General features: G+C 34.1%; 1 protein-coding gene across 3 annotated transcripts; it reads right to left on the bottom strand.

The window, feature by feature from the left end:
- Positions 1–228: 228 nt before the first annotated feature.
- Positions 229–26,082, bottom strand: LOC110099023 (trigger factor-like protein TIG, Chloroplastic). Of its 3 annotated transcripts, XM_020826033.2 has the most exons (13): positions 25,683–26,082; positions 22,597–22,680; positions 18,695–18,823; positions 18,490–18,578; positions 10,850–11,033; positions 10,253–10,343; positions 3,429–3,583; positions 2,195–2,287; positions 1,939–2,031; positions 1,587–1,667; positions 1,375–1,524; positions 1,113–1,208; positions 229–558 (listed from the first exon to the last, which is right to left on the bottom strand). In XM_020826033.2, exons 1-13 carry the CDS (start codon positions 25,950–25,952, stop codon positions 481–483), a joined length of 1,593 nt encoding a protein of 530 aa, XP_020681692.1. In that variant the 5' UTR covers positions 25,953–26,082; the 3' UTR covers positions 229–480. The 3 variants fall into 3 exon arrangements, with proteins under 3 accessions (XP_020681692.1, XP_028556875.1, XP_028556876.1); XM_028701042.1 differs by lacking the exon at positions 2,195–2,287; XM_028701043.1 differs by lacking the exon at positions 229–558 and having other exon boundaries at positions 1,115–1,256.
- Between the last annotated feature and the right edge of the window lie 1,074 nt (positions 26,083–27,156).

Genomic DNA, 27,156 nt, shown 5'->3' with positions numbered 1-27,156 from the left:
CTCCAGAATGACCACGGAAACAAGGAATTGCCCCATTCAAACTTCATAATTTTCGCTGAAGGTTAGGATTAATCTCTTAATCTTTTCCTTCAAATCCATTAATCTTGAGAAAATCAAATCAAATTAACCCAAAATGAGTTGAGCCATTGGCATGCAGTTTACTTTTGCAATTACTAGGATGATTGGAAATGATCTGAATCTAAAGTTATAACCCCTCACACACAAAAATCATCCATCAGAGTTGTACATTACAAGTCAACATTCAAGAGAATGTGAACAAGATAGGAGTGAAAAAAATAAACGGTAGGAGATTAATGATACATCATAATAAATTACTGGAAGACTGACGCAATAAACAGAAGATCGCCATTTGTGGAGATCTAAAGGCAAAAAGGAACCAAAACTGCCACCAATAGTTCATTGAAGGAAGAATTAAAATTCTTACAAGTGAGGAACTACCATTTACAGTCTGATCTATTCTCATCTGAAAACATACTGGATATCAGAATTCTCTCGCAACCATTCAAGAACCTTCGCTCCCTCGAGGACATCCTGCACCTACATAATCAGTAAAAAAAATGGTGGTTTTTAGTTGGATATTAAGTATCAACTATAGAGACGTGCCTGAAATTCTATTTCAATAAATTTAAGGGGCACATTAGATATTTCAGTTAAATCATGAAAATTGCATAGAGGTGCCACAAAAAATCTCTTGAATGTATCTTACAAAGCATTGTCATGGATCTTTATGAACATATGTCCATATATATAAACATTTAGATATGGTTGTGGTTGTGGTTGTGATTGTGTTCATGTTTGTGCGTGAGTGTAAGAGAGAAAGTGGGAGAGAGAGCGAGAGATGCATGCGCACATGCAAAATTCATCAATCAATACCAGACTTACTATCTCCTATACAATTCATACCAACTATAGGGTTCTTAGCATCAAGAACTTAATCGATCTAAAATAAAGTTAATATGCAAGAGTATTAACTGAAGTTTCAATACCAGTTCCACAACAATTCATCTAAGCATAACGTTTATAACATCAAGAGCTCAATTAATCTAGAATAAAATTAATATGCACGAATATTAGCAGATGCACATAAGCACCTGCTGTCTGACATTTGCTTCATCATACTCTTGATTATGGCGCTTGAACTCCTCCACGGAATTCTCAACCTCTTTGACTAGTTCGTCAGTTGAGTACTGCAGCAGTTTCAAGAGTCAGCATTAGAATTTAGTTTCATATTGCTCCTGCATGGAATGATATATCTTCCAGGCAGAGAGCATGGGTATCTGTTTTGTCTTTTATATACACAATGCATGCAACTTATCAAAGATAGGGTTACCATAAAGCCAAACTAATTTATACCTCAAGATTTTCACATTGGAAAATTTCACCAACCGCCAACATCTGTTTTATTATACTAGTTATATTCTCCTTTTGGTTCTCAAGATACTCATTTACCGCCTTTTCACTTGAAAGAGATGACAGTTGTTGTTCGTTAACTTTCCTCCCAGCCTGTGCAAAGGGAAAATTAGAAAATTAATCACAAAAAATACAATATAAAGTTTATCCATTACCTGAAGTTGCAGAAGTCTGGCTCCATAAAGCTGTCTTCCTTGCTCTTCAAATAAGGATTGAGGTATATCCACTTCAACAATCTAACGTTACCATGTGAATACATACAATTGAGAAAAAAAAAAAAACTTAACAGAAGAAGAAAAGGAGAGAAAGCGATAATGCTATTTCCGTCGGCCATGTGCAAATGAGTTTAGGCAAGATGTAAAAAAAATAAAAAATAAAAAATAAAAAAAAATAATAAAAAAAAAGTTTAGACAAAGATGCTAGACTGTAAAATTGCGTTGCCATATATCTTGTCCTCAGTTTTGAGTACTCAAATCTATTTGTTTCTGCCAAAAAAATGTGGCATACCTTAGACAGTTGTTCTAGAATTGCATTATCAGTTGCTTGTTCAATTGCAGTTTGTTCTACTTCTCTGCATCTTTGTAGTATTGATTCCCGCACCTAGGCATTGCATCAGAAAGAATTCATTTGTTAAATATCAAAACATAAACATATTTATATGCATTACTACACGCTGTATTGCCTCAGCGCTGAATTTGGCAGCATGAATGCAACTTTTCGCATACAAACTGCGTTATAAAGGACGTATGTGTTAAGGAGGGACCTGACTCAAACTACTGCATCCAGGAAAGAGCTTTTCTGCAAGAGAGTCATCCAGTTTAGGTAGATCTCTATAGAATAGTTCTTTGCACTCCACCTATTTATTCGAAAAGCTTGACAAACAAATCAATCGATGGACCATTATGCATTGATAATGTGCAAAAAAATGCATGAAGAAAGAATAAAAAAAGTAGTAAAAGGTCAGAACCAAGTTCCCCATCCCCAAGTGATTTTCCTTGTTGTTTAGCAAATGAAATACAATGTTATAATAACTGATTTACGAAATGAGTATGGTTGATAGTTATTGCCTTTGACCGAAGTAGAGAAAAAATAATGCACACCAAATAAATAAAACTCAATAAATCTATATGCAAAAATGACAACATTCTTCTCAATAAACAAACACTAAATTGGATTGAAATTATTTATATCACTATCTTGCAAGTAGTTTATATGCAAGTTTTTAGACACAGTGAATTTTTTTCATAACACGGCCTTGTTGGTTTACGTTTGCGTTATTTTACCGAAGATAAATAGAACTCTATAAACAAACACTAAATTAAGGATTGGTTTGTGTGCAGGATTGATATTTCACCGAAGATATTGCATTCTAATTTTCATATGAATCCTAATAACTGTAGAAATTTATATGCATTTTCAGATTTCGAGTACTATTTTAGATTATGCCAATTTTTACATAATCATTTAGAATGAATTAAGCGTGTTTTCAGATTTGCATAAAAAAAGGAACGATCTTTGCTTGATATGAAAAATTGAAAATCTATGACTTGTAATCTTTTTGTGTTTTTTTGCGCATCTTTATCATAGGTTTGGATTATCAATACCTTAGACACCAAGCTATCCTACATTAGGATTAGGGCAAATTATTGGGTCAGGTGACCGAACGCAGAGATAGGTTCGGATAATAATAAAATATTATTTTAAAATTAGCGCAACTAAAGCGCAACTAAAGCGCAACCAAAGCGCAACTAAAGCGCAACCAAAGCGCAACCAAAGCGCAACCAAAGCGCAACTAAAGCGCAAGTCAAAAAGCGCAACTAAAGCGCAAGGTGACGCGGCAAATTTTTATTGGCTGTCCGAACTTATCTTTTGGCTCCGGTCACCTGACCCAATAATTTGCCCTACATTAGAAGGAAATGCGACTACATTTTAAAGCAGTAGAGTAAAAAAAAATATAATTGGATGTATTTAAAAAGCTAGAGAAAAATGAAACTCACAGTAAATTGAGCCTGAACGCCACAGAGATTTACTTGTTCCCATGATTCTGGAAACTGAAGAGAAAATGATTTTGTTTCGCCTTGCCTAATTCCTAGTATTGAATTAAGAAACCCAGGAAGGAGGTTGTCACTCTCTTCTGTGTCCAAGTGAAACCCTGGAAAACATATCATTTAAGTGCTATCCTGAGGAGTTGTACAAATAATCTTATAGAAGAATAATAAAAAAAAATCTAAAGGGCACCTCTCCTATGAAAAAAAAAAGTATGAGAAAATCAATCTGTATTCAAAGAATCCATAATAACATTAAAAAGGGACTTCAAATTTCCCCAAGCTAAAATCTGAACTATCCAATTTAAACTTCATCAATTCAAAATCGAATCTACAATGTTGAATTTTATGTTTAAAATATAACTTCAGATATTTATAAAAAAAGAATCTGCTCTTGATGATAAATTCATGTTGATATCTTTGTGATTAACTATGATGTATTGTGGGTCAAGCCCATAAAGTGTTAAGATAAAAGTCGGAGCGAGTGACGGTGTTATAAGGCTACTAAATTTCCTCCTTCCACCTCAGCACACGGCCTATTTTACTGTTCCAGAACTAAACTCCAGATTTCATAAGTCTTCCACCTAAATTTAATAAAATAAAATTATTTTGAATTCCTTCTATTTTCTAGAAAATATATATAAAAAAAAACATTCAGCCAATCTATGATAAGAAAGATTTAGGCTACTAAAGACCAAGAGCTAGATTTGCCTATGCTACGTACTCGGGGCAATCGACATAAGAATAGTTGGCAAACTCGTGCCAATGTAATATCATAATGAGTCTAATTCACATCCATAGAAACTTGGCTAATAAGAAAGAATAATATGCATAACAGCCCTTAAATTCAGGTCGAGCAATCTCGCCTACAAGGTGAGATTTCCCTTTGTCTTCCAAAGTCACAACCTGATCCATTGGCTTAAATAACGAGGCGGAAACATATGGTAAGACAATTATTAAAAATTTTGCTTGCTAACTAATTATTTTCAATACACTGAAAAAATCACTAAAACCTCAACTGCATTTTAATGAAAAAAACTTTACTATAACTATTTTAAAAAATATTTTTCTCTCGAAGAGTAGCATCTATGATACACGTTCTCTCATCTTCCATTTATTTAAATTATTTGAAAAATACCTATGAACATTTGCGGATATAAGAGTAAGTCGTAACATAATTTACAGAGTACGATATGCTTTTAAATTACAGTAGTTCAAGTTATTTTGCTCAACATGCATGTTTGTTGTAAAATATAAATTAATTTTATTTATTAACATTTAAATTTGGAAACAACCATCAATCATATTTTATGCATATATGTAATACCTATAACATATAATAATATTTTCTCTCTAATGCAACAGTCACAATTATATTACGTCATATTTTCTGTCTAATACAATCGTCACAGAAGACAATCTAAATAATACCAACGAAGGTACTTCCATTTCCATTTCATTTTCCATAACCATTTTCATTTCATGGGCGTGGCTATATTGCATCCCCATTCATCACTATAAGGGGGTTTACTCCATCAATCAACATGCACATACAAACAGTCATATATAATCATTTCATTCATATATCATTCTTGAACTTTCTATAGTATATCTAATGAATTATCAAGCTAAAAAACAAAAACTTCGGTACCACCATTTATTGAAATTTTAAAAATAAATAATGTTGGGATTTTACATAAATCATTAACTAAAAAGTGTCAATTTATTAAATGCAATCAGATTAGAGAAAACAAAGTTATTACCGTAAAAGTAGGAGCATGAGTCCTCACCTCAAAGTCACATGTTTTGATGTTTCACTCTCACTCTTTACTCCGATGTCGATAGACCTATATAAGAGACTTTCTTACTGTTAAAATTTTAAATGATGATATAAATATACACCATTAATTATTTTTCATTAATAATAAGCATATCCTTGAAAACTAATCATCATCATTTTTAATTAGAAAACATTAATTAAAATTTTAATATTTTTTAATTTAATTAACATATTAAATTTAAAATCATAGTTTTAATGTGTATGTATATACATTTAAGATATTAACAATTTTATTTAAGTAAAATTAAACTTTAATAACTTTATAAATTTCATCTCTAATTTCTATATATTGGCTTTTAAAACCTTACAAATATTAAAAAAAAAAAGTAAATAAAAGAAATTGTTAAATTCTTACCTATTTTCTAATCCCACTTTCCCAATCGTCGGAAACCTCAACTCTTTTCATCCAAGTTTGCTTGAGATTTGCAAGTAACAAAAGCTCGCTCATCTCTCACGCACTATTCCTCCCCCATGCTCGGTTGCCCTCGCCTCGATCTTCCTCTTCGATTCCCCCTCATCTCACACTAATTTATATGAATAAAACCCCTTTCAACTTCCTCGAAACCAAGCTACCACCTCTCCACTTCCTTGACATTATGCAATGGAACCGACAACTTATTCGCCTCCCTTAGCAACTCAAAATGACAGAATCGATCCCCCTCATCCTCCTCGACCCCAGGTGACAAAACGAACTCCTTCGTCCCCTTCATCTTCTTTGTATGAGAATAAACTAACGCTTGGTTCAAATTTAGTTGAATCGACTATAACTGATTTGAAGTTCATCTTCGTATTCTCTCAATACCACGCGACAAATGTCCTTCGTTTTCCCCGACATCTGGCAGCGAATTGACTATAGTCGGTTCAGTAAGTTCAGGATATTACAATATTCCCCACTTATAAAAATTTCATCCTCAAACTTTACATATGACTTCTAGTTACAGTTAGCCAATATAAGTTAAATAAAACATAGCTATGACATCTTAATTTCATTCAACATAATTTTTAACATCAAATACATCACTAGTAAAACATTTAATATAATATCACTAGTTACTAAGCATTAATTATTACAATCATCTATCTCAAATAACTTAATAAACATCAACACATTCCTGGGTCTTGCCGAGTCAAAGCATAAACCAGTGGTCGAACATTCTGTCTTGGTTGATTTTGTGATGGAGCTGAAGTTGTCGATTATATCATCTTCTATTTACCAAAACTCTTATGTGTGGGTTATTCACCTAAAATCATCTCTCTTGAAATCTTCTGATCAATTGTAGGGTAAAATTTTGTTATATGCCCCGACTAATGACACCAGTTGCGATAGAGTTCATGAGGCATTCACCCTTATGGAACCTTCCACATTTAACAAATGCTTCCATAACTTTATGGAAACACCACCGCTAATTCTACTAGGGCTGAACTTCGGCTTATTCCCATTTGATCCTTTAGATTGATTATTGCGCACATCTTCTTCAGCATTCTTCCTTTTATGCTAATATTTTTACTTCTAAGTGATTTAAAAGTCAATCTCCACCCTTATAGCTCTCTCAACCAATACTAAATAGTTATTGATTCCTAAAGGTACTAAGGGTTGCCTAATTGCATCTTTTAAACAAGATAACAATCGAGGACATTTCTTCTCTATAGTCGCTAGCAACTGCGATATATATCTCGATAGAGTTATAAATTGTGCTTCATATTGCATCACTGATTTTTTCTCCTTGCAGCAATCTTATGAATTTGTCTTGCAGCTGCCTCCTCATAAAAATATATACGAAGCATTCTCTAAAATGTTCCACAAGTATTCCTAGTTGACCAATATATTGAGGATGTCACCATTGTACTTCTCCATCTAAGGTAAATGCAGCGAGTGACACTTTCCTCTTACCAAGCCATGACATGCAATCAAATATCTTCTTTTTTTATTCCAAACAACCAATTATCTACCTCAATCAATTCCAAATTACCCTTAAATAGGGTGGTCGCAAGTCCTATATAATAACTTTAGATATTTATCCATTTCAATTCCAGTTCACAATATGGATTCTTGAAGCAGATGGGTCATAGCTGCCATCATCTAGGTAAAGATATTGGTGTTTACTATCACCTCATGTGGTACTTCTTGTCCTATCATATTTTTATCAGTTATATCCTCTTGATCATCCATATATATGATATATATAGGAATGTTAACATATTATTTAGTCAGATCTCTAAATTTTGCACATTTTTTCCATTAATCATTCCTATAGCTCTTTTATCATGATTTATATTCTTAAGATAGTTATTGACCTCTGATACCACTTTTGTCATGACCCGACACGAATGCTTGAATTAACAAGGCAAAAATAGATGGTCGGACGATTATTTAAAATTTTGTTTAATAACTATTTGAAAGAACCACTAAAATCTCAATTGCATATTAATAAAAAGAATACTGTAACTATTTTAATAAGTACCTTTCTCTCGACGAGTCGCGCCTCAATAAACATTCTCTCCTCTATCACTCATTTAAATTATTTGAATAATACCTATAAACGATTGCAGATTTAGGAGCATCATAACATATTTCACTGAGTATGTGATACTTCTAAATTATAGCAATGCATGATATTTTGCTCAACATGCTTGCTTGTTGTAAAATATAAAGTAAATTTATTTAATAACATTTATATTTTGAAAATGATCATTAATCATATTTTATGCATACATTTAATACATATATCATGTCATAATATTTTCTAACTAATATAATTATCATAGAAGACACCGTCAAAATAGTATCAATGAAAGTACTTTCATTTTCATTTCATTTTCCCCTTCCTGCGCTTGGGTATATTGCATTCCTAGCCAATATCATAAGGGAGTAAACTCCATTAATCAATATGCACATACAAGCATTCCTAAATAGTCATTTTATTAATATATCATTCAAGAACTTTCTATTTTACATTAAACAAAAACTTCAATATGACTATTTATTAAAATTTAAAAATAAATAGTGATGAAATTTTACAATAATCATTAACTAACAAGTGTCAAATGATTCAATGCAATCAAATTAGAGAAAACAAAGTTATTACTGTCAAAATACAAACATGAGTACTCACCCCGAATTTAGATATTTTAATGTTTCACTCTTGCTCCTTATTCCAACGTCGATAGATTTAACACCTATATAAAAGACTTTCTTGCCGTCATAATTTTTAATGACGAGTTACTTGTAAATTCTCTAATTGGATATTTAAATTTTTCTCCTTTTAAATATAGTTTATTTCCTAATATAATATTCGCAAGTCACAAAAGCTCGTTCTTCTCTCATGCACTATTCCTCCCTCATGCTCGGTCACCCTTGCCTCAATCTTCCTCTTCAATTCCCCCTCGTCTCATACTAATTTATAGGAATAAAACCCCTTTCTTCTTCCTCAAAAACAAGCTACCACCACTCCACCCTCGACACTAGGCAACTGAACCGACAACTAGTTAGTTTCCCTTCGTAACTCTTAACAATGAAATCGATCCCCTTCATTCTCCTTGACTCCAAGTGATAGAACGAACTCCCTCGTCCCCTTTGTCTTCTTTGTATGAGAATGAACCAACACTTGGTTAGAATGTAGTTGAATCACTTACGACCTCCCTAATGATCTAAATTCATATGATGCTCAACAGTTTGGTTCCAAACATCTCTTCTTTTTACAACTCATTGAATTGTAAAATGATAGACTTCTCTAACCATCCAAGGCCAACTCCCCTCCTCTTTTGTTATCCCTATCTTTGTGCATAGCTCTCTTAGTACTCTTGTGTTAGGCTTACCTTTTCTTCCTCGATTATTTAACTTTCTCCAAGAAGAAAATGCCTTCATATTCTAAGCCTAAGTTTCCTTGGCCATCATAGTGTGATTGCAAGTCTTCTCATCGAGAACCCTACATTGCCTCCTAAACCTATTATTAAGCTGAACCATACACTCATAGCCTATGGTGGGGCTCATTGGTCCTATCTTTGGATGATATTCTAATTCAATGGCATCCATGAATTCCTCCAATGGAGGATCCCAATCTCCAAAGCCTAAGTTTCCTTTATCACCTCAGTTCAGCTAGATTAACATGAACATTACCGAATAATTGAGAGTGCTTTTCGGTATCGCACATGGAATATAACTAATAATGGGAACTTGCACCCATTAAAAAACTCGATGCTCCATAACTAAATAAACTATGTTCAACCTCTTATACCATTCGGTGTCTTTACATTCCATTGACTGTCACATGGAGTTTGTTTATTTTCCAATAAAATTGCAATAATCATTTTTCAGTGTGAGGCCCATTAAAAGCCCACATATGTGTTTTTATTATATCGATAATAACATAATTTGGAACTTGATATATTACAAGAAATGCTCAAATTAAGTCCAACAAGCTAATGTGCACTTGGAGCATATACATTTTTATTAGTTTGTTATAGAATAGACAATGTGATTAGCATTATTATGCCTAATAACAGAGAAATGTAGTTTGTAATGATTATCATGAATAACAAGTAAATTGAACAGCCCTAAAACCAATGAAAATTACTCTCAAGCTATGAGTATAAATTATAAGCTAAAACTCCGTGTTGAAATGGGAATAAATCTCCCCCAATCATAAGCATAGAGATTATTTATAACAATCCTGTCGAACAAGCAAGTTTTAAGAATTAATAATGCAGCAAATCAGAATATAGCTATACTTTCTTCTCGACGCCTCCCAGAAGTTGTTTTCAATAATAAAACTCATACCATACAAAGTAAATATTAGCATCAAAATCAAAGTAAAGAAAGTTTGAAGAGTAGTTTGCCATGAAAATCATATGGCTATTTTCAACAATAGACAAAAAAAAAAAAAGATAATGATGGCATTTAACTAAATGGTAGCAGTGTATCCAAAAGCAAACAAACCTTTTCTCTCTGCTGATGGAATTTTTTCACCTATAGACAAATCTCCTTCAATTCTAGCAGCCAAAATATCTAGCACCACAAGATCTCCCATCTAGTGAAAATCAAAACAGATCTAGTGAAAATCAAAACAGTATTAACTCAGTAGCAAGATATGTCACCCCTTTACCTGTTATCTTATCGGTTATACTTAAATTAAAATGGATCAAAAGAGCTTCCAAATGCAGAAACATATATAGATACAGAAAATCAGCAAGCGAACAGACCTTATAATACTTAAATCTTCCAATATATTCAGCACTGAGGACAATGGGGACCCAAAAGAAATCAGATACTCAACCGGCTTCTTCAACAAATAGGCCAGCTATGAAATTGATGTTGGAAGAAATTTCTTAAAGATAGCATCAAAATTCCAAAAAGTTTCTATTGAACTGACTGATTAAACATAATATCCTAATTCCTATGAACAAAAGAGAATAAGAAAATTATTTATCTCGTACTATACATTAAATAAGTTTATTTGGCAAATAAAAAATCAAATGAAGAAATATGGCGAATCTAAGGAATCATCAAGCACGTTCCTAATTAAAAAAAAAATACCTGAAGACCTCTATCAGTTACAATTCTCAAAGATCCTTGGGCCTTATAGCGGCGCTTGAACTCTATTTCAGAAGCTATTTCAGCAGTAATAGTCTTGTCAATTTGAACAATGATCTTCAAATTCTTATACTTGGCTTCCGCCAACCATTTGATCTCAGGAACTACATCAACTAAAACATCATATCTAGAAGCCAGCAAAACCAAGAAAAACAAATATAATAAGAAAAAGAAGCCAGTTAAATCATACAAAAAATTGATTGCATGATTGCTAAAGATTAGCAGACAACCTGTGCTTTCCTTTACAGTTATAAACAAAATTCAAGCCTTCCCTAACTAAAAAAATGGCACGTATCAGTCATATCGAAAATGTAACTATCAAAAGTTTGAACGGTTTATATTAGGTACAAGTTGAGTATTCTCCAGTCAGGATTTCATTAGCAAATTTATCATTAAATTGGTATCAGTATCTAATTTTCTTTTTAAGTTGAAAGGAACCTTTTATCAAAAGAAAGCAACATTCGTCCATTATTTACAAAAAGAGATCTTATAAACTATTGCATTTAACTGGAATTAGTGTCTAATTACCTTTTGAAGTTGAAAGGAACCTTTTACCATACGGCAAAAATTCCTTCATATATTATTTATTAAAACGTGTTCTTTATAAAGTTATAGTATTCAATCCGTCCAGTGGTCCTAAAGAACATGTCTTAATCATGTCCTATAGTTCTGTCATCCAAAGCCTATTAATGTTGGTTTCAACTTTTGCAATCAGAAACCAGTGATATGAAACCTTTTAAAAGCCATGAGTTCCTCATCCAAGGAGCTTCTCAAAAAACATTTATTGAAGGGTGAAATCTCTGGGTATTTGTTATGCGTGGAAGCAGCAGTCTAACTCAGACCGGCCAAACCAGGGAGAGTGGAAGCCAACCGGTAGGGAGAGGATTTCGGTCACTCTTGTGGGGCCTAGGAAAGTTAATATTCATTATGTAAGGAGGAGAAATCAGGGTAAAAATATTTAGGAAGATTTTTATTGTGTTTAATGAGGGTTATGGCTATTTAAAAGGGGGATATTGGCTAGGGTTAGGTGATGTTATGTTGCTGTAGTTTTTTTGGATTTGTGAGTTTCCTAGCAGCGGCTATGGTTTATGGGAGAGCCGATCTACCTCTTAAATAGCAGATCAATTGTATCTTGCATTATTATTGAAGAAGGAATCAAAAATCAGCCATTATATTCATATTCCTGCAGGTTCCACTTAGTTCCTTTGGTATTTTTACTTCAAAGACGTATCAAATTGATATCAGAAAGAGTTTTTGGAAAGATGGTAGTAGAGAAGGTGGATGCATTGGAAGGCGAAGTGGAGCAAATCAATTCTAGGATGGGAGAAATTCTCAACCATCGAAGGGAGTTTTTCAATCATGTAAGGAAGGTTTTCAACCATGGAGAATTGATTTGGAGGGATGGAGGAAATGATGATGAAGCTCATTGAGATGTAATATAAAACTCCACCGACAGTTCTGATTGCTAATCCTAACTACGATTTGACTAGGATTTCCTTGACTGAATCTAATGGAAAAGAGATCAGACGAGAAAAGTTTGATGAGAAGAGTTTCTTCCATCAATAGACATATCCTAGGGCTCTAATAAGGAGCATAACAGGGTTTCTTGATGGGGGGATAGCAGGAAGAGAGTTTTATGGCGGGGTGGCAGGAGGCTCTTACCTGAAGTATCTCGACTTCACTAGCACTGAGAACCTAGGCGGTGTCATTTCAGTGGGAGACACCGAGGGAGAATAGTGGGGAAGTTTGCCCCGAGACCAATTTCAAGCGTCTCACAGAGGCGGAGGTATAAGATAAGAGAGCGAAGGTTCTGTGATTTTGCTGTGATGAGAAATATGCACCATACCATCGATACAAGGATCACACACTCCACGTCCTTATGGTTTGTGAGGAGGAGACCGACAATAAGGATCTGGTGGGGGAAGCAAAAGGAGGGGAGCCCTTACACCCAAATGTAGTAGAAGTGTCCCTAAATTCAATGGTGGTATTTACTTCAAATCACACCATAAAGGTGAAGAGAATAGACCAGAGAGCAACCAATAGTGCTCTTGGTGAATAGTTGGGACTTCGTCTCCACTCAGGTCATGGACTAGTTGGGATTGAAATTGATAGATACAGGGAACTTTGAAGTCATGATGGGAACAAAAAAGGTGGAGAGTAGTAAGGGAATTTGCAAGAGGTTGTTGCTAACCTTCCAGGGCATATAAATAGTGGAGGATTTTCTTTCCTTGGATTTGGAGAGCACTGATGTGATCCTAGGATGAAGTGGTTACAAACGATCGGGGAGACAAAGGTGGACTATAAATATTTGACTATGGAAGGGGAGCTTTAGAGGCAATATAGGGAGCATAGCTGGGCTACTTGGTGGAGCTATAGAGCTTAGATGGGTCCGAGATTTAGAGTTAGTCGAGGTCCCTGAGTATGTACATTAGCTTTTGCACCAGTTTCTTGAAATTTTTTAGTAGCCCAACGGATTGCTGCAACCTCGAGAGCACGAGCACGCTATTACCTTGAAGAAATTCCCGCCCATGGTTGGTGAGCCGGCTCGAGCTCGTTTACAGTGAGACGAGCTCGAGTTCGAGCTCGCTTTCCATGTAACGAGCCGAGCTCGATAAGGGCCTAAACTCGACTCGACTCGACTCGTTTACACCCCTACTTAGGGTAGCACAAAGATTTTAGTTAGATAGGTCTTATTGCTTCATTAGAAGTTGTCTAATGATTGATTTTACGACCTATCCCTGTAAGCTAAGTGGCCCGAGTTGTGGGTCTTACAACCAAGCCCTATAGACTAGGATGCCCGTGTGAGGAGTCTAGGGTTGTATTATCACTTAAACATTTCCCTCAAAGGTCGGACTTATGACTTCTATTAGAAGTGACCAGTGTTTTAATTAGGGGTTAGGAGTTAGGTCAATTTTTACCTAAAACTTTCCCCTAAGGTCAGACTTACGACTTTTCCCTTGAAAGTTGCCGGATGGTTGGTCTTACAACCAAGTTCTTATAAACAAGGTTGCCCAAAAGTTTAGAATTTAATTGTGTTTGTTGAGTTGACACTAGTGTTTTGAGAGGTTTGACACTTGCGTTAGTGTTTTAGTTGTTCTGTATTCGTAACCTTTTTCCTACTATATTAATCCACTGCTCCCTCATTTTTTCAGTACTGTTGCTCTACTAGTTTTTCAGTACTTAGCTTTTCTTGCTTTCTAATACTTTGCTTTATTAGTAGTGGCTTAGATTTATCAACATTCATTCAATTTATTTATGATGTACTAACTCTTTATTTGTTTATTTGCAGGTATTCGTAGCCAATAGTTGCAATAGTTGGGGGGCTTGCAATTGTAGAGGATAGAGTCCACAAGTAGCTGTAGGAGCTTGTACAGGAGGGATCTTTGGAGAATTTTATGGAGGTTCTGAGAGTTGTATTGATTTGAGAGTTGTTTTGAGTTGAAAATTATTGGAGAGTTTGTGAGGATTGGAGCAATTTGTCCAAGGGATTTGGGGAGTTTGAGAGTTTTGGAGAGTTGACAATCAATGTTGTATATATTATTTAGTGAAAACTTCTCTCCCCCCTCCTTTTATTTATTGCATTTTTATTTTAAGATTTCTCATTTGATTAATTAAATAATTAACTAATAAATCAATTCTAAATTTCACTGCTCTCAAATTTTTTAAAATAACTCTCGGATTTTAAAATTTTTAGAATTTAAAATTTTTAGAATTTAAAATTCTCAAAAATTTGAAATGCTCTTATATTTTAAAAAGCTCCTGAATTTTATATAATTAAATTAATTTTGAAATGATTTATCACAATCTATGCTACCTCGATAACTAGAGGGAGAGAGATAATGTTTTGATAGTTAGAGATTTCTAACATTTCAAGAGGAATAACATTTGAAATATTACAAAAATTCAAAATCTTCCACTTAATGTTACTTGAGTTAGAATCTCTTAAAGAGGGTCCTCATTTAGAGACGGTCGAAACAATCTCATTTAAAGATATTCGTAGCAGTCTTTGGAATGAAATGATAACATATAAGTAGCTCTCATTCATGCGGGATGACATTTGAGAGAATGATGAGAAGCAGGATAAAAACAATGGAAGAATACACTCGCCCTTTTATTCTTATCAAAATTTTTAGTAATAAGCTCTTAGTAACGATTCAAATAAGCGTACTTTTAATGATGATTGCAAAGGTTTTTAAAAGAAGAAAATATTTAGATTTAGAGGGACTAGAGGAGAATGAGTGTTCACAGGTTCTCCGCTCTCATGCATTTGACGATATAGGAGACTTTAAAGATCTCAATTAGTCAATTATTTTGATTGATCCTAATTAATTAATTGTTATTAAACATAAACATTAATTAACTAAGTTAGTTAATTAATATTTAAAAATCAAATTTCACATTTTAGTCGAATCAACATTCGATTGAATTTCCTTCTAAATTTTGAGAAAATTTCGGCAACCTCCCGACGTCGCCTCCTCACCGAGGGAGAAATCGGGACGGCGTCTGCTGAAATTTCTTCCTACCCGAACCTAAGGTCAATGGCGTAGGGTTTTCAAATTAAAATCATCCCACCAGGATCTAAGATCGACTGCGTGTGGTCTTCAAATTTTGTTTCATCCCGCCCAAATCTACGATCAATGGCACGGGGGCTTCGAATTTAAAACCATCCGCCTGGATCTAAGATCACGGCGCGGGTCTTCGAATTTTAAACTACCCCGGCCAGACCTAAGGTACAACGGCCCAAGGTCTTCGACACTTGCTTGAAAGTTCTCTTATATATATATATATATATATATACATAAAAAAAGAGTTGGTTCGAGTAGGATCCAGTTCGGCTAAGTTAGTCGTCGAAGGAATTTAGTCGAATAATCACAAAAGAGTCGAGGAAACGACTCTTATAATCTCTATATATCTTGTAAAGCAACGAAGTCGCATAGCAACAAGGGGCCGAAGAAGCTACCCATGCAATCTCTCCTCCTGCGAAGAGGCAAAGTCAGACAACAAAGATGGAGCCGAAGTCGAGCAGCAACGAGCGAGCCAAAGTCAAACAGCAACGAGCGAGCCAAAGTCAAACAGCAAGGGGGAAGCCGAAGGAGTGTCGCGTGCAACTTCTATGCCTCTTGCGAAGTGACGAGGTCGGACAAAAAGGAAGGAGCGGCGCGTGTGGCCTTTACGAACTGAAGCTGAACAACGACGATGGAGCAGAAGGAGCGATGCGTGCAATCTCTTCGCTTCTTGCAAAGAAACAAAGCCGAACAACAACGATGAAAAGAGAAGATGAAAGGCGAACCCTATACACCTCCTGCGAAGCAAGGAAATCGAACAGGAACGACGGAGTCGAAGGAGCGAGAGCGTAAGTTTTTTTTCGTTCTATCTTTCTCCCTTTTATCGTGAAGTAACGGCTATTGTGCGAAGAGATGCGTCGTTTTGACAAGGTGGGGTCGGCGGAGGCAATTGCTCTTCCTTACATTGATTCAAAATTTCTTCTCATTTATTTTTTTTATAATCAACAGTTGGGTGGCTTCAACTTTGATTATTGCAACAAATGGCCAGACGATATCAATTTCCTCAAACTCTATATGCGATTAAGCATCACCGGACTCTAATAGATCAATCACTTGGTCAATTTCTATTCTCTCTGCTAGAAGCTCTTAGCGAGTAGGACCACCAATAAGCATCATCCCTAAGAGTTATAGAGAAAATGACTTCATTAAAAATTCGCTCATTAAAATTAAATATGTACAATTTATTGACATAAAATTATACTAAAAATTTAAGATTTTACATTCTCTCTCCTATCTAACTTCGACTTAAGGAATATCAAACACTGGCAAGTTAGCATCTCTTCTCACAACAGCAAGAGAAGAAGAGTGTTGGTCAGCCAGAGGCTTCAACGAAGAAGTGAGTTTTTAAATCTCGTCATTGGTCTTCCACTCTTCAATTTTAACTCTCTTCTTCTTCTTCTTTCCGAAGAAGTTCCTTCTTTCTTACACTTGTCGAATAGGATAGCAATGATATCTTCTTTAGAGATGTTAATATTATCTTTTGAAACCTCTATTATTGACAAGGATGAAATTTCAATGAACTAAAAAAAGAAGAAGGAATCAAGGAATCAAGCATTTGACTAAGAAGCAAGATTTTTCTTTTATAGGCTAAGTATTATCTGACATTGAGTAAAGGATAATGTTAGAAGTAAGCATCAAACTGCTTGACTAATATCTAATATTAAAATAAATATTTATTAAGGGTTAATAATTAATTAATGAAGAATACTATTTATCTTATCCTTTTTTTCAATAAACCTCCAAAGATATAAGATAATAAGGGAACTAAATGTACATTCAAATATCAAAAAAAAAAAAAAAAAAAAAATCCGATTAAACCAAAGGGAGGTCCGAAAAAAAAAAAAAAAAAATCCGATTCAAGCTAAGGCAATCCAATTCAAGATAAATCAAGCCATATGAAATCAAGTCAACTCGATCTACTCTATCTCATACTCACAAAGTTACAAGAGAACAAGCCTCAAGTAGGTACCATGATCTTAGAATGTCCCAGTGAGCAAAAAAAAGTCTAATATTCAGCCCTAGCAATTACTATCCATAAAGTCCATCCTGATGACTGCTCGAGGAATGACTTCTCAAATGAACTATTGATCGACTACTCGGCAATCCGGTTATCAAGTTGACAACTTCTTCAAAGCTCGGCAGACGACTTCATCCAATCAGACTACATAATTATTTATTTTCTCTTATTTCTTATATAGCCATATAAATAGCCAATTTTGTAACACTCAAGCTTCAACCTAAATCTATAAATAGGTGATTAGTGAGCTTAGTTTACACAATTTTACTTAATTTATCTCTAACAATCAATTCTCTATACTCAAGCCTATTTTATAGAAACCTCGGAGCGTCTTATTCTAGAATTCTTGATTCTCTCTATATTTCTCTAATTTCATTCAAACAATACTCTCAATATAGTTTGGTGTGATTTACGAACACTTCTGGATTCAACAAGATCATCATGCTCATTCAGTATTATTTCACTCGCAGAATTCAAAAGAACAAAAAATAACAGCAAATGTAGGTCTTAAAAAAGAATGAAGGATTTCTAAATCTGAAGCCAAATTGTTAGGAAAATCTTGGTAGTGATGATTATAATTTCATGCTCAATTTAATTATGCACGTCAATGTCTTGTGAATCAAATCAATTAACCATCAATCAACATCGCATCTTCGAACCTATGTTATTGTCTTGATTACAACAGAGCAGATCATTGGTTCAACGATGGAAATGGAGGACACTACTGCCGCTTATCCAATATAAGTCCAGCATGCTTGATTTGAGATCTAAAAGCTTAATCAACACTCTGCACATAGCAATTATTTAAGCTGGACATCACAGAAAAGTCCTAGACAGTCAAAAGCTATGCCAAATCATGATCAAAGCACAAACAATATAGAGAACTAATTTTAGAAAAGTTTCGGGTAAAGGGTTATTCCATAATACAAACAAATGAAAAAGGATAGAGAAAAACCAAGAAAGAAAAACCAAATTACAACTACAGGCAAACTATCACAAACCTGAAATAATCCTCCGGGGAAAAGCTATCATACATCTCCGCAAATTTAGTCACAATTCGAACAGAATCCTTCAAAGCCCTTCCTTCCACCTACACTAATCATACAATACATCGACAAAAGTTGTAGTTTTTTGAAATGAAACAAGTAATATTTGTTTACTCAGACAGCACATGATGCCAATGCTTGAATGGCAAATGCTTCGTACCGATATCATGGCTTGTGGAAGTGTTTTCTTCAAAATTGCTTCAATTACAGCCTGCTGAATATTATGCAGACCCACGTAATTTATCAATATGTTCTCCGGAATTTTCTTCCCAGGGCGAAACCCAGGAACCTAAAAGACAATTTGCAATCTAGTATAAATATGTGAATTTATATACAATTATACATCTATAATATAAGGAACTTACAGATGGAGCAGAATCATGAAGTTTTGAGCATACAACACTATAGGTATCACGTAAGGAATTACTAGGAGTCAAAAGTTTCTTTTCATTCATCATTACCATCACTCTTGCATCATCAATAATTTTTCAAGTCAATATTCTGTGCAACAGAAGTCTAGTATTAAAAGACATTATTGAACACTAACAAATTCTTATAGCATAACGGCTGTCATGCAACCAAATTATTGGTGTGACTTTTTTATTCAACACACAAGTGAGAAAAGAGGAACTCCAAATAAGCTAACAAAATAGTTAACTGTAACACCCAGCTGAACTAGTTCAATCGAACCAGTCCCTTAAACTCAAACCAATGAGCGGGCTACGCAGTAGAGCAAGAGCGAGCGGGCAAGGGGTCGAATCGCATGAAAGAGCAAAACAGAGCATTCATGAGTGTTTAAATGCAACTCTTTGCATGAGATATCAAATTTCGCTCACTCCAGTGGTTCCAGTGGAACCACACGGACAAAATAAGGTAGCAACCAAGAGGAGGCACCAACTGAGAGGAAGAGGAAATTGGAGGAGAGAAAGAGAGATATTGTAAAAGACAAAATTTAAGAGTGTTTATTGTTAAGGGTTTGTCATCAGATCAAGGTTTGATGAGAGAGAGAGAGCGGAGTTCTTGAGCCTCCTTGATGATGGGAAAAGAGTAAGTTTTTTTTCAATTCATATTCAAATTTTAAAAAATAATATAAATATATAATTTTTAGTTTTGACTGAAATAATAATATATGATTGTTTAATAAGAAGAATCCAATTGGTGGAAGTCTCGATTCGAGAAGGGAAGGAAATAAAAATTTCTCGAGGTAATTTAATTTAATTTAAGAATAATTTATTTTAAATCATTTTTAGAAATTAACAGTAGATAATGTAAATATAATGATGGTGTAATAATTTAGAAATAATTAATGTTATTTAAATGATATATTCAATGCAAAGGAATATCATTGATATTCGACATAGAGAAGGAATTAAGTCATTGAGATGAGATAGAATATTGAAGCCAACAAGAAAAGTTTAAGGTAAGATTATATATATGTTAATGGAGGATTTATTTAAATTTAATAAAAGTATAGTTTTAAGACAACAATGCAAATTATGTAATTGAGTGTGTGACCTTAGGTGCTGGATTAAAGAGGCCATTTAGAAACTGAAGAAATTTGGAAGTGATTTCAGCACGAAAATCAGCAAAGTGATTGATTATGCTTGTTTATAGCAATTACAATATTTAGCTCAACAGCCTAATTCCTTCATGCACATGTGCTTGTTAAATTTCATTTCAAATATATATATATATATATATTATAATGCCTCTAAATCAAATAAATCATTTTTCAACAAGAGGTCATATTTGTAACAATTTAATTATAAAAATAATAACATTTTACATACCTAACACTATATATATATATATATATATATATATACTATAAATTATAATTGTCCATCGAGTTTATTATGAAAAACTTAAATTGTTAAATTGAAATGTCAAATAAATTTCATGTGAATTAAACAACTGAAAGAGAAGAATTCGTTTACAGAAAATAAGATCTAATGAAAATAGGTGCAAACTGATTTATTTTATGTTTAAATTGAAAATTTTATTTTAGTGATTATTTAGTTGTACTTTGGATATTAGTATAGTGAATAATTATTGCTATTAAAAGAATTATAATAAATATCCGACCGTCTGTTTCCGTATTAGGCTATGAATTCGAGTTTAGTATTGGCCAGGGTTAGAGAACAAGGCGACTGATGCCTTGTCCAAATGCATGGGAGTGCTCCAGGATTTAGTCATATCGATACCACAGATGATAGATTGAGGGTTATTAAAGAGGAGAGTGTGCATGATGAAGAACAGGGAAGGATCATAGCAAATCTACTGAAAGATGAGAATAGCCAGTTCCTTAGAGGGGGAGAGACTATTTGTATTGCCACGAACCTCAGTCCATAGTGTGCAGAAGCATATAAGAGATTGACAGTAGAGTTGCATTGAAGGGGGGATGCGCAAAGATGTGAAATAGATCGTGGCTAAATATGAGGTATGCCAGCGTAATAAGTATATAATCATTGCTCCAGAGGGTTACTTTAACCCCTATCTCTACCAGACAAGGTGTGGGAGGATGTCATCATGGACTTTATAGATGTGTTACCCTTGTCTAAGATATTTAAAGTGATTCTGGTGGTAGTTGACAGGTTGAGCAAGTATGCTCACTTCATTCCCCAACGACATCCTTGCACAATAGTGATAGTGGCAGTAACATTCATCAAAGAGGTAGTCAGACTGCATGGGGTACTGAAATCTATAATTTCTGACCAAGATAAGGTGTTCCTCAATCACTTTTGGAGGGCATTGTTCAGGCTGCAGGGGACTACTAAAGAGGAGCACCACTTACTACCCTTAGACAGATGAGCAGACGAAGGTGGTTAATAGAAGCTTGGAGACTTACGTGCGATATTTCGCTTCAGAGACACCTCGGTTGTGGGCCAAGTGGCTATCATGGGCTATCATTCGACTTCCTAGATAATTCCTTTTAAAGTACTGTACGGAAGGGATCCACCCTATCTGGTGCATTTTGGGCAGAGTAGCACACTAATTTCTTCAGTAAAACAATACTAGGAGGAGAGGGATAGGGTGCTGGAGGATTTATAAAGTCAGTTGTTGAGGGTTCAGCAGATCATGAAGTAGGCAAATAAGCATAGGAAAGACATCCAATTTGAGATGAGGTATGAAGTCACCCTTGCAAACAAAGGACGGTCGCTAACAGCAGAAACTAGAGGTTGGCACTGAGATACTTTGGCCCTTACGCGATATTGGAGAGGATCAGAGTTGTGACTTACCGACTGATGTTACGCCGATTGTTGTCATACACCTAGTGTTCCACATTTCACAATTGAGGAGAGCTATTGGTGATTATGTTGCTAGCTCAGAGATACTCGGGACACTAACTGAGGACTTTGAAGTGGTGTTGGAAACCTTGAAGCTCAAAGGTGTACCATAGGGAGAAGGTGAGCTCAAGGAAGTGCTGATAAAGTGGCAGATCCTACCTGACTATGACGCCACATGGGAGTCGTACGAGAGAGTGAAGCATCAGCTTCCATCCTTCCACCTTAAAGACAAGGTGGGTCTTTGAGAGAAGGAATTGTTAGACCGGTCCAGCAGGTCCAGGCAAGTTTATTAGTGGCGTAGCAGGAGTTGTGTCCCCGGGAATGCCGCCCACCCTTCCAGCCGGTTTGAATGAAAAATTTAATGTAGTTTGAGAGGAAATTTTCAAAGGGCTGTTTAGGGATTTCCTTTTTGATTGTATGATTTAAGGAGGAAAATTTTTAAGGATTGGGATATCATGTTTTTGCTAAAGTTTGGAGAGTTCTAAGGTTTTGTTTGGTCTCTAGCTGCCAGCTAGAGATTGGGAGAGTTGGATCTTCCTCTCCAATTGATGATTCATTTTATCTTATTGTTTCGTCCCTATTTCATATATTAAAAAGTTTTCTTCTTATTCTTCTTGTTCTATTTGTGGTTTGTGTTGGAGATTGCTGAAATTTAAGTTCAACCAAGCATTGTCTTGAGTTTTGCAAGAACTTCCTAATAGATGCTCAAAGATATCTACACAACATAAGCATGGTAGATCATAAGAATAAATGGGCTTGACGCCAAAAAGTATACCTTCGCCTGATTTGAAAATTCACGTAAAACCTTGTTGTAACTCTCCTTGCAACTGTTCGGAGGAACTTCTATGCATAACCTAACCTGTAATAAGGAAAAAAAAATTTAAAATAAAGCTAATTAAAAAAAAATAAATTAAAGAGAGATGTATCAATATAAACCACAAAATATGAAATAGGGATCAAAATAAAGGTTATAGCTCTGCTAAATCCCACGAAATAATGGCATACAAAAATTGCCCAAAAAAGCATTTTTGGCAAGCATTTTAGTTGTAATATCTTTAGTTTACTGCCGCCATTCCACTCATGGTAAGGATTCTTACTCTTCTTCATAGCATTATCCAACATGACAAAGATCTGGAGTTCTTCATAATGTTGAATTTTGAGATATTCATTTTAAGGACCAAGGATTCAGGAAGCTTTTTATTTTTTCATGTTTGAACCAACAGGTATGGGCTAATGGGCAAGACCCAGCCAGTTTATGGTATTACAAACATGTTTTGTCCAAACGGACATGAAGCTCAGGTCGGTTAAGACAAAAACAAACTTCTTTCATTAGCTTTACCCAGTGGGAATTAGGGGGCTAACGAACTATATGTCTTCTAGATAGATATGGTTTTATATGCAATCCATAAGTCAATTTCCATTGAGCTTGGAATAGCATGCACAAACTAAGAGTTCCATCAAAACTTCCCCTATTTATCATTGCGCTTTTGCTAACACCAATGACTCAACCAATATGCCAAGTCAAACTACATTTTAACATGTCAATCTGCATTTACAGAGAACGTGGAGTAGGGAGTTGCATGGGTGAATAAATTAGCAGCGTGGATGGATCTCATTATGAAAGAAAATCATAAGAATTTGCCACAAGCAAAAGATTACTCATTATCCTTGGGGTGTCACCTGTCGCAATCAACACGTTTCCCAATAAACTAAAATAAGAATGGTGAAGACCGCAAAAGGACGAAATGTTGAAACTAAGGCATTAAGCAAAGACACTAATAAAGAGATCGGCAACTAGGGAGCAATGACTAAACAACACAAAGGATCATCAACAAGATATTGTGCCTGCACTTGAGTTGGAAGACTTAGACCATTAGCTATTAAGTTTTTTCTTTATGACTGTTATTTTTGGCAAACAAGTCATCTTCTCCAATGAAAATATATGACTATGTACCATACATATTATATCTCCATGAACTCCTTTATATTATATAAACACTCATGATATGTAAAATACATGAAATGATATGCTTGTATGATATGGTGCTTAGCTTGAATATACATTGAGATGAACATACCATTGTGGGCAAAGGAATATGCATGAAAGCACTCTCATAGAATGACAGTTATTCATACTATCAGGATGTCAACTCTCCAATGAGGGGTCCATCGATTCCTAGAGTTGCACCAAAATGTAATGGTAAAATGCATGATACGAAGGAATGGCATGTTATGACAAAGTTTTCATTTTCAAGCTTACCCTATGAAATGCGCAATAAATGACATGTTCAAATTGATGCATTCCCCATTAAGCTTTTTTATTTTATGTTCATTTGATATGCATGTGTTTTTCAATGAGTTTATCTCATAGTTTCTATACTCTAGGGGTTGGTTCAGCACAAACTAGGCAAATGAATAGTGATGAAATTGACTGGGATGAGTAATGTTTGGCCTTGGGGGCAATTAGGTCATGATAATTCAAGTTGTGTTTCTATGAGGTCAGCCTTGATTATGATGCCCGGTAAAGTTGCTTGCAATGACCTTAAGAAGAGATTTAATGATTAATTTCATGAAGGCATTCACTCAGGTGCATATTTCAAACTCTTATTTACAATATGACCAAAATAACTACAAGACAAATTGAACTTATTGGATATAAAGATAAATGGAACAAACCTAAATTTGTGATGAATGAGGTTAAAATTTATCGGATGATTTAGAAAGCTTTCAGAGTCGATGCTTTCATTATGTCCAAAGAAATACAATCAACTAAGTTTTTCATAATTAAATTTATTACATGTATTATATCTCTGCATCTTTTTGAAATTTATCATAAATTGATAATATGTATATGAATGATGAAAGATGTTCAATTCTAGTGCTTCAAATTTACAAAAATCGGCTATTCATATTCTTAGCTAAAGATCTTCCTCTTAACTGGAGTAATTTTTAGTGTATTCATTCTAAAAAATGAAATCAATTGGAACATTAAAGGCTAAATAATCATGTATATTATGTACAATCTTAATTTGAGGAATAAGTATGCTCTTCATTAGTAAATCATATGTTAAATAAAGATTTAGTCTACCATGTTAAATCATGAAAACCTTATATGCATAACTTCCCCAGGATGTTTTTCTTGAATAATTAATATCATGGGTTATTAACAAAAATAATATTAATACAGTAATTGACTTCAGACTAATAATACTACTCGCAATATCACTTGTCCATCCCATCTACAAAAATTTAATCTAAACCTCAACAACCTTCAAAATATTATGAGACTATAGCTGTTGGGCACTAGGGTCAAAATATAATCTCAACATCTGGAACTAAACAAACAAAAGAAAATCCAGTATTTAATAAATCTCTAGAAATTGAGCACGGCTAAGATGCTATGGGCCCATTTGTTTGCTTGAATTTAGAAGATATGCTTTGGAAAATAGCAAAATTTTCCATACAAATCATTTAGTTGAAAATCATTATTAATTTTAAACATCCTTAAGCCCTTAAAAATATAATACTTTAATTTCACACAAAAAATTAAGTGACAATAAATCATTAATTTCAAAAAATATTATTTTCATCAAGAAGAAACCATTAAGATATATTACTGCTTATCAATTGTGTATAGACCAATCACATGGAGCACAAGAAAATTCTGCACTGCACCACCGCACATAACATAATTCCACTATATCGAATAAAGATATTAGATGTATTAATTACAAAACACAAACATTAAAGAAAAAAAAATAAAATCCATCATTGGCAACCATTTCCACCATAAAAGAAAATCAATAATCAATAAACAAACGTGACAAAACTTATAAGAGAAAACATATAGTAATATCTCACACTCGAGCGTGGCTGCTTTGTCTCGGTGACCGTGACAGGGAATCGATCCTTCTCCGTCTTCTCAACCGAGATGGCCGCGGCTGAGACGGTAACCAATCGAGGATGTCGGGTAGAGGAGTAAAAGAGACAAGGCAGTAATCGGCGGGAAGGGAGGTAAGGTGAAAGGTGCGATTGAGAGGAACAAAGGTCCTTTAAGGTTGAGGAAGAAGGAAAATCAGTTTTAGGGCATCGCGGGCGGAGATGTGTAGCCACCCCGACGAGCAGAGCCATTTGGATTAGCCTTTGTTCTGCTGTGGATATGGTATGAGATAGAGCGGGAAGAGCAAGAGCTGGAGTGACGAAGAGAGCAGAAGAACGAGCGGTCGAAGATCGACTGGATTCCTAGATTTTGGTCTGGGCTTCATCTGAAAAATTATTTGTTTATTTATTTAAGGTATTAAAAATTTAATTATTCTGATATTTTATTTCATTGATTTGTTATATATATTATTTATTTATTTATTTATTTCAATTTAATTAGCATAAGATAACACCTTAATAAATTATTACCTAATTATTTGTTAAGTTAATTAAATAAAAATTTCTATTTACTCAAATTAAATAATAATAATAATAATGTTAATTTACTCATGTTAATATTTTAAATTACTCATATTGATTTAATTTTATAAATTAATAGAATAGTAATAGTTTTAATTAATAATTTTTATCAATTGTAATTACACTTGTTAAGTTATAAGTAGCATAACTTGATATTTTAACTAACCTTTAAATAAGAATTTATAAAATTAATTGAACGTAAGAATTTCTATTTAATCAAATTAAATTATAAATAGTATTAATATTCTAAATTTAACATCATTTAAATTAATGAATATTAATTATTAAAATAAATATTAGAAAATTTTGCGTTTGAGCTCATTTAATTAAACCCATGACAAAAAAAAATCTCGTTCTTGTTTCTTTAAATCCAATAAATCTATCAAACTACAATTTTTAGCAAATTAAAAATTTAGAGCGAAATTATGATAAAACATAATCTATTATACATATAAGAAATTTAATTTACTCGTTAGGACCAGGGTGGAACCACGAAGAGCTCAAGGTGGGCAATTGCCCACCTTTAAATCTTTTAGTCTGTTAAAAAAATAAATATTTTAACTATTTTCTTCACCTTCGATAAATGCAGTTGTCCAAATTCTAAGAAAAAAATATTTTCTATTTCATACATAAAATTATACATTTCACATTCCTATTATGATCACCCTTAAAACCCCTTTGGGACTATTTGACTATGTTTGCTATAAATCCTAATAGGGGTCAAGTTTCATGTAAAATCATATATGCTTGCCTTTTAAGAAGAAATAAGACATGTTGGATTGGTTATCGTTTGATTTATAACTAAGAATAGATTTCAATATTATCTAGCATCCATTGCTCTATTTGGGTTGAAGGGATTGGGGGAAAATTGACG

The sequence above is a fragment of the Dendrobium catenatum genome, unplaced genomic scaffold (genome assembly GCF_001605985.2).
Source record: "Dendrobium catenatum unplaced genomic scaffold, ASM160598v2 fragScaff_scaffold_1632, whole genome shotgun sequence".
NCBI classification, from domain to species: Eukaryota; Viridiplantae; Streptophyta; class Magnoliopsida; order Asparagales; family Orchidaceae; genus Dendrobium; species Dendrobium catenatum.
Note: the sequence above shows the minus strand (reverse complement) of the source record. Positions and strands in the feature narration are given on the sequence as shown.

Excerpts from the sequence above, each read along its gene's own strand:
- LOC110099023 (XM_020826033.2), bottom strand. The coding sequence starts at position 25,952 with ATGGCTCTGCTCGTCGGGGTGGCTACACATCTCCGCCCGCGATGCCCT. Across the intron at positions 3,584-10,252 it reads TCCATCAGCAGAGAGAAAAG|GGTTTCACTTGGACACAGAA; the intron begins GTTTGTTTGCTT and ends TATGTTTTCCAG. Across the intron at positions 2,288-3,428 it reads GCGTTCAGGCTCAATTTACT|GTGGAGTGCAAAGAACTATT; the intron begins GTGAGTTTCATT and ends TCGAATAAATAG.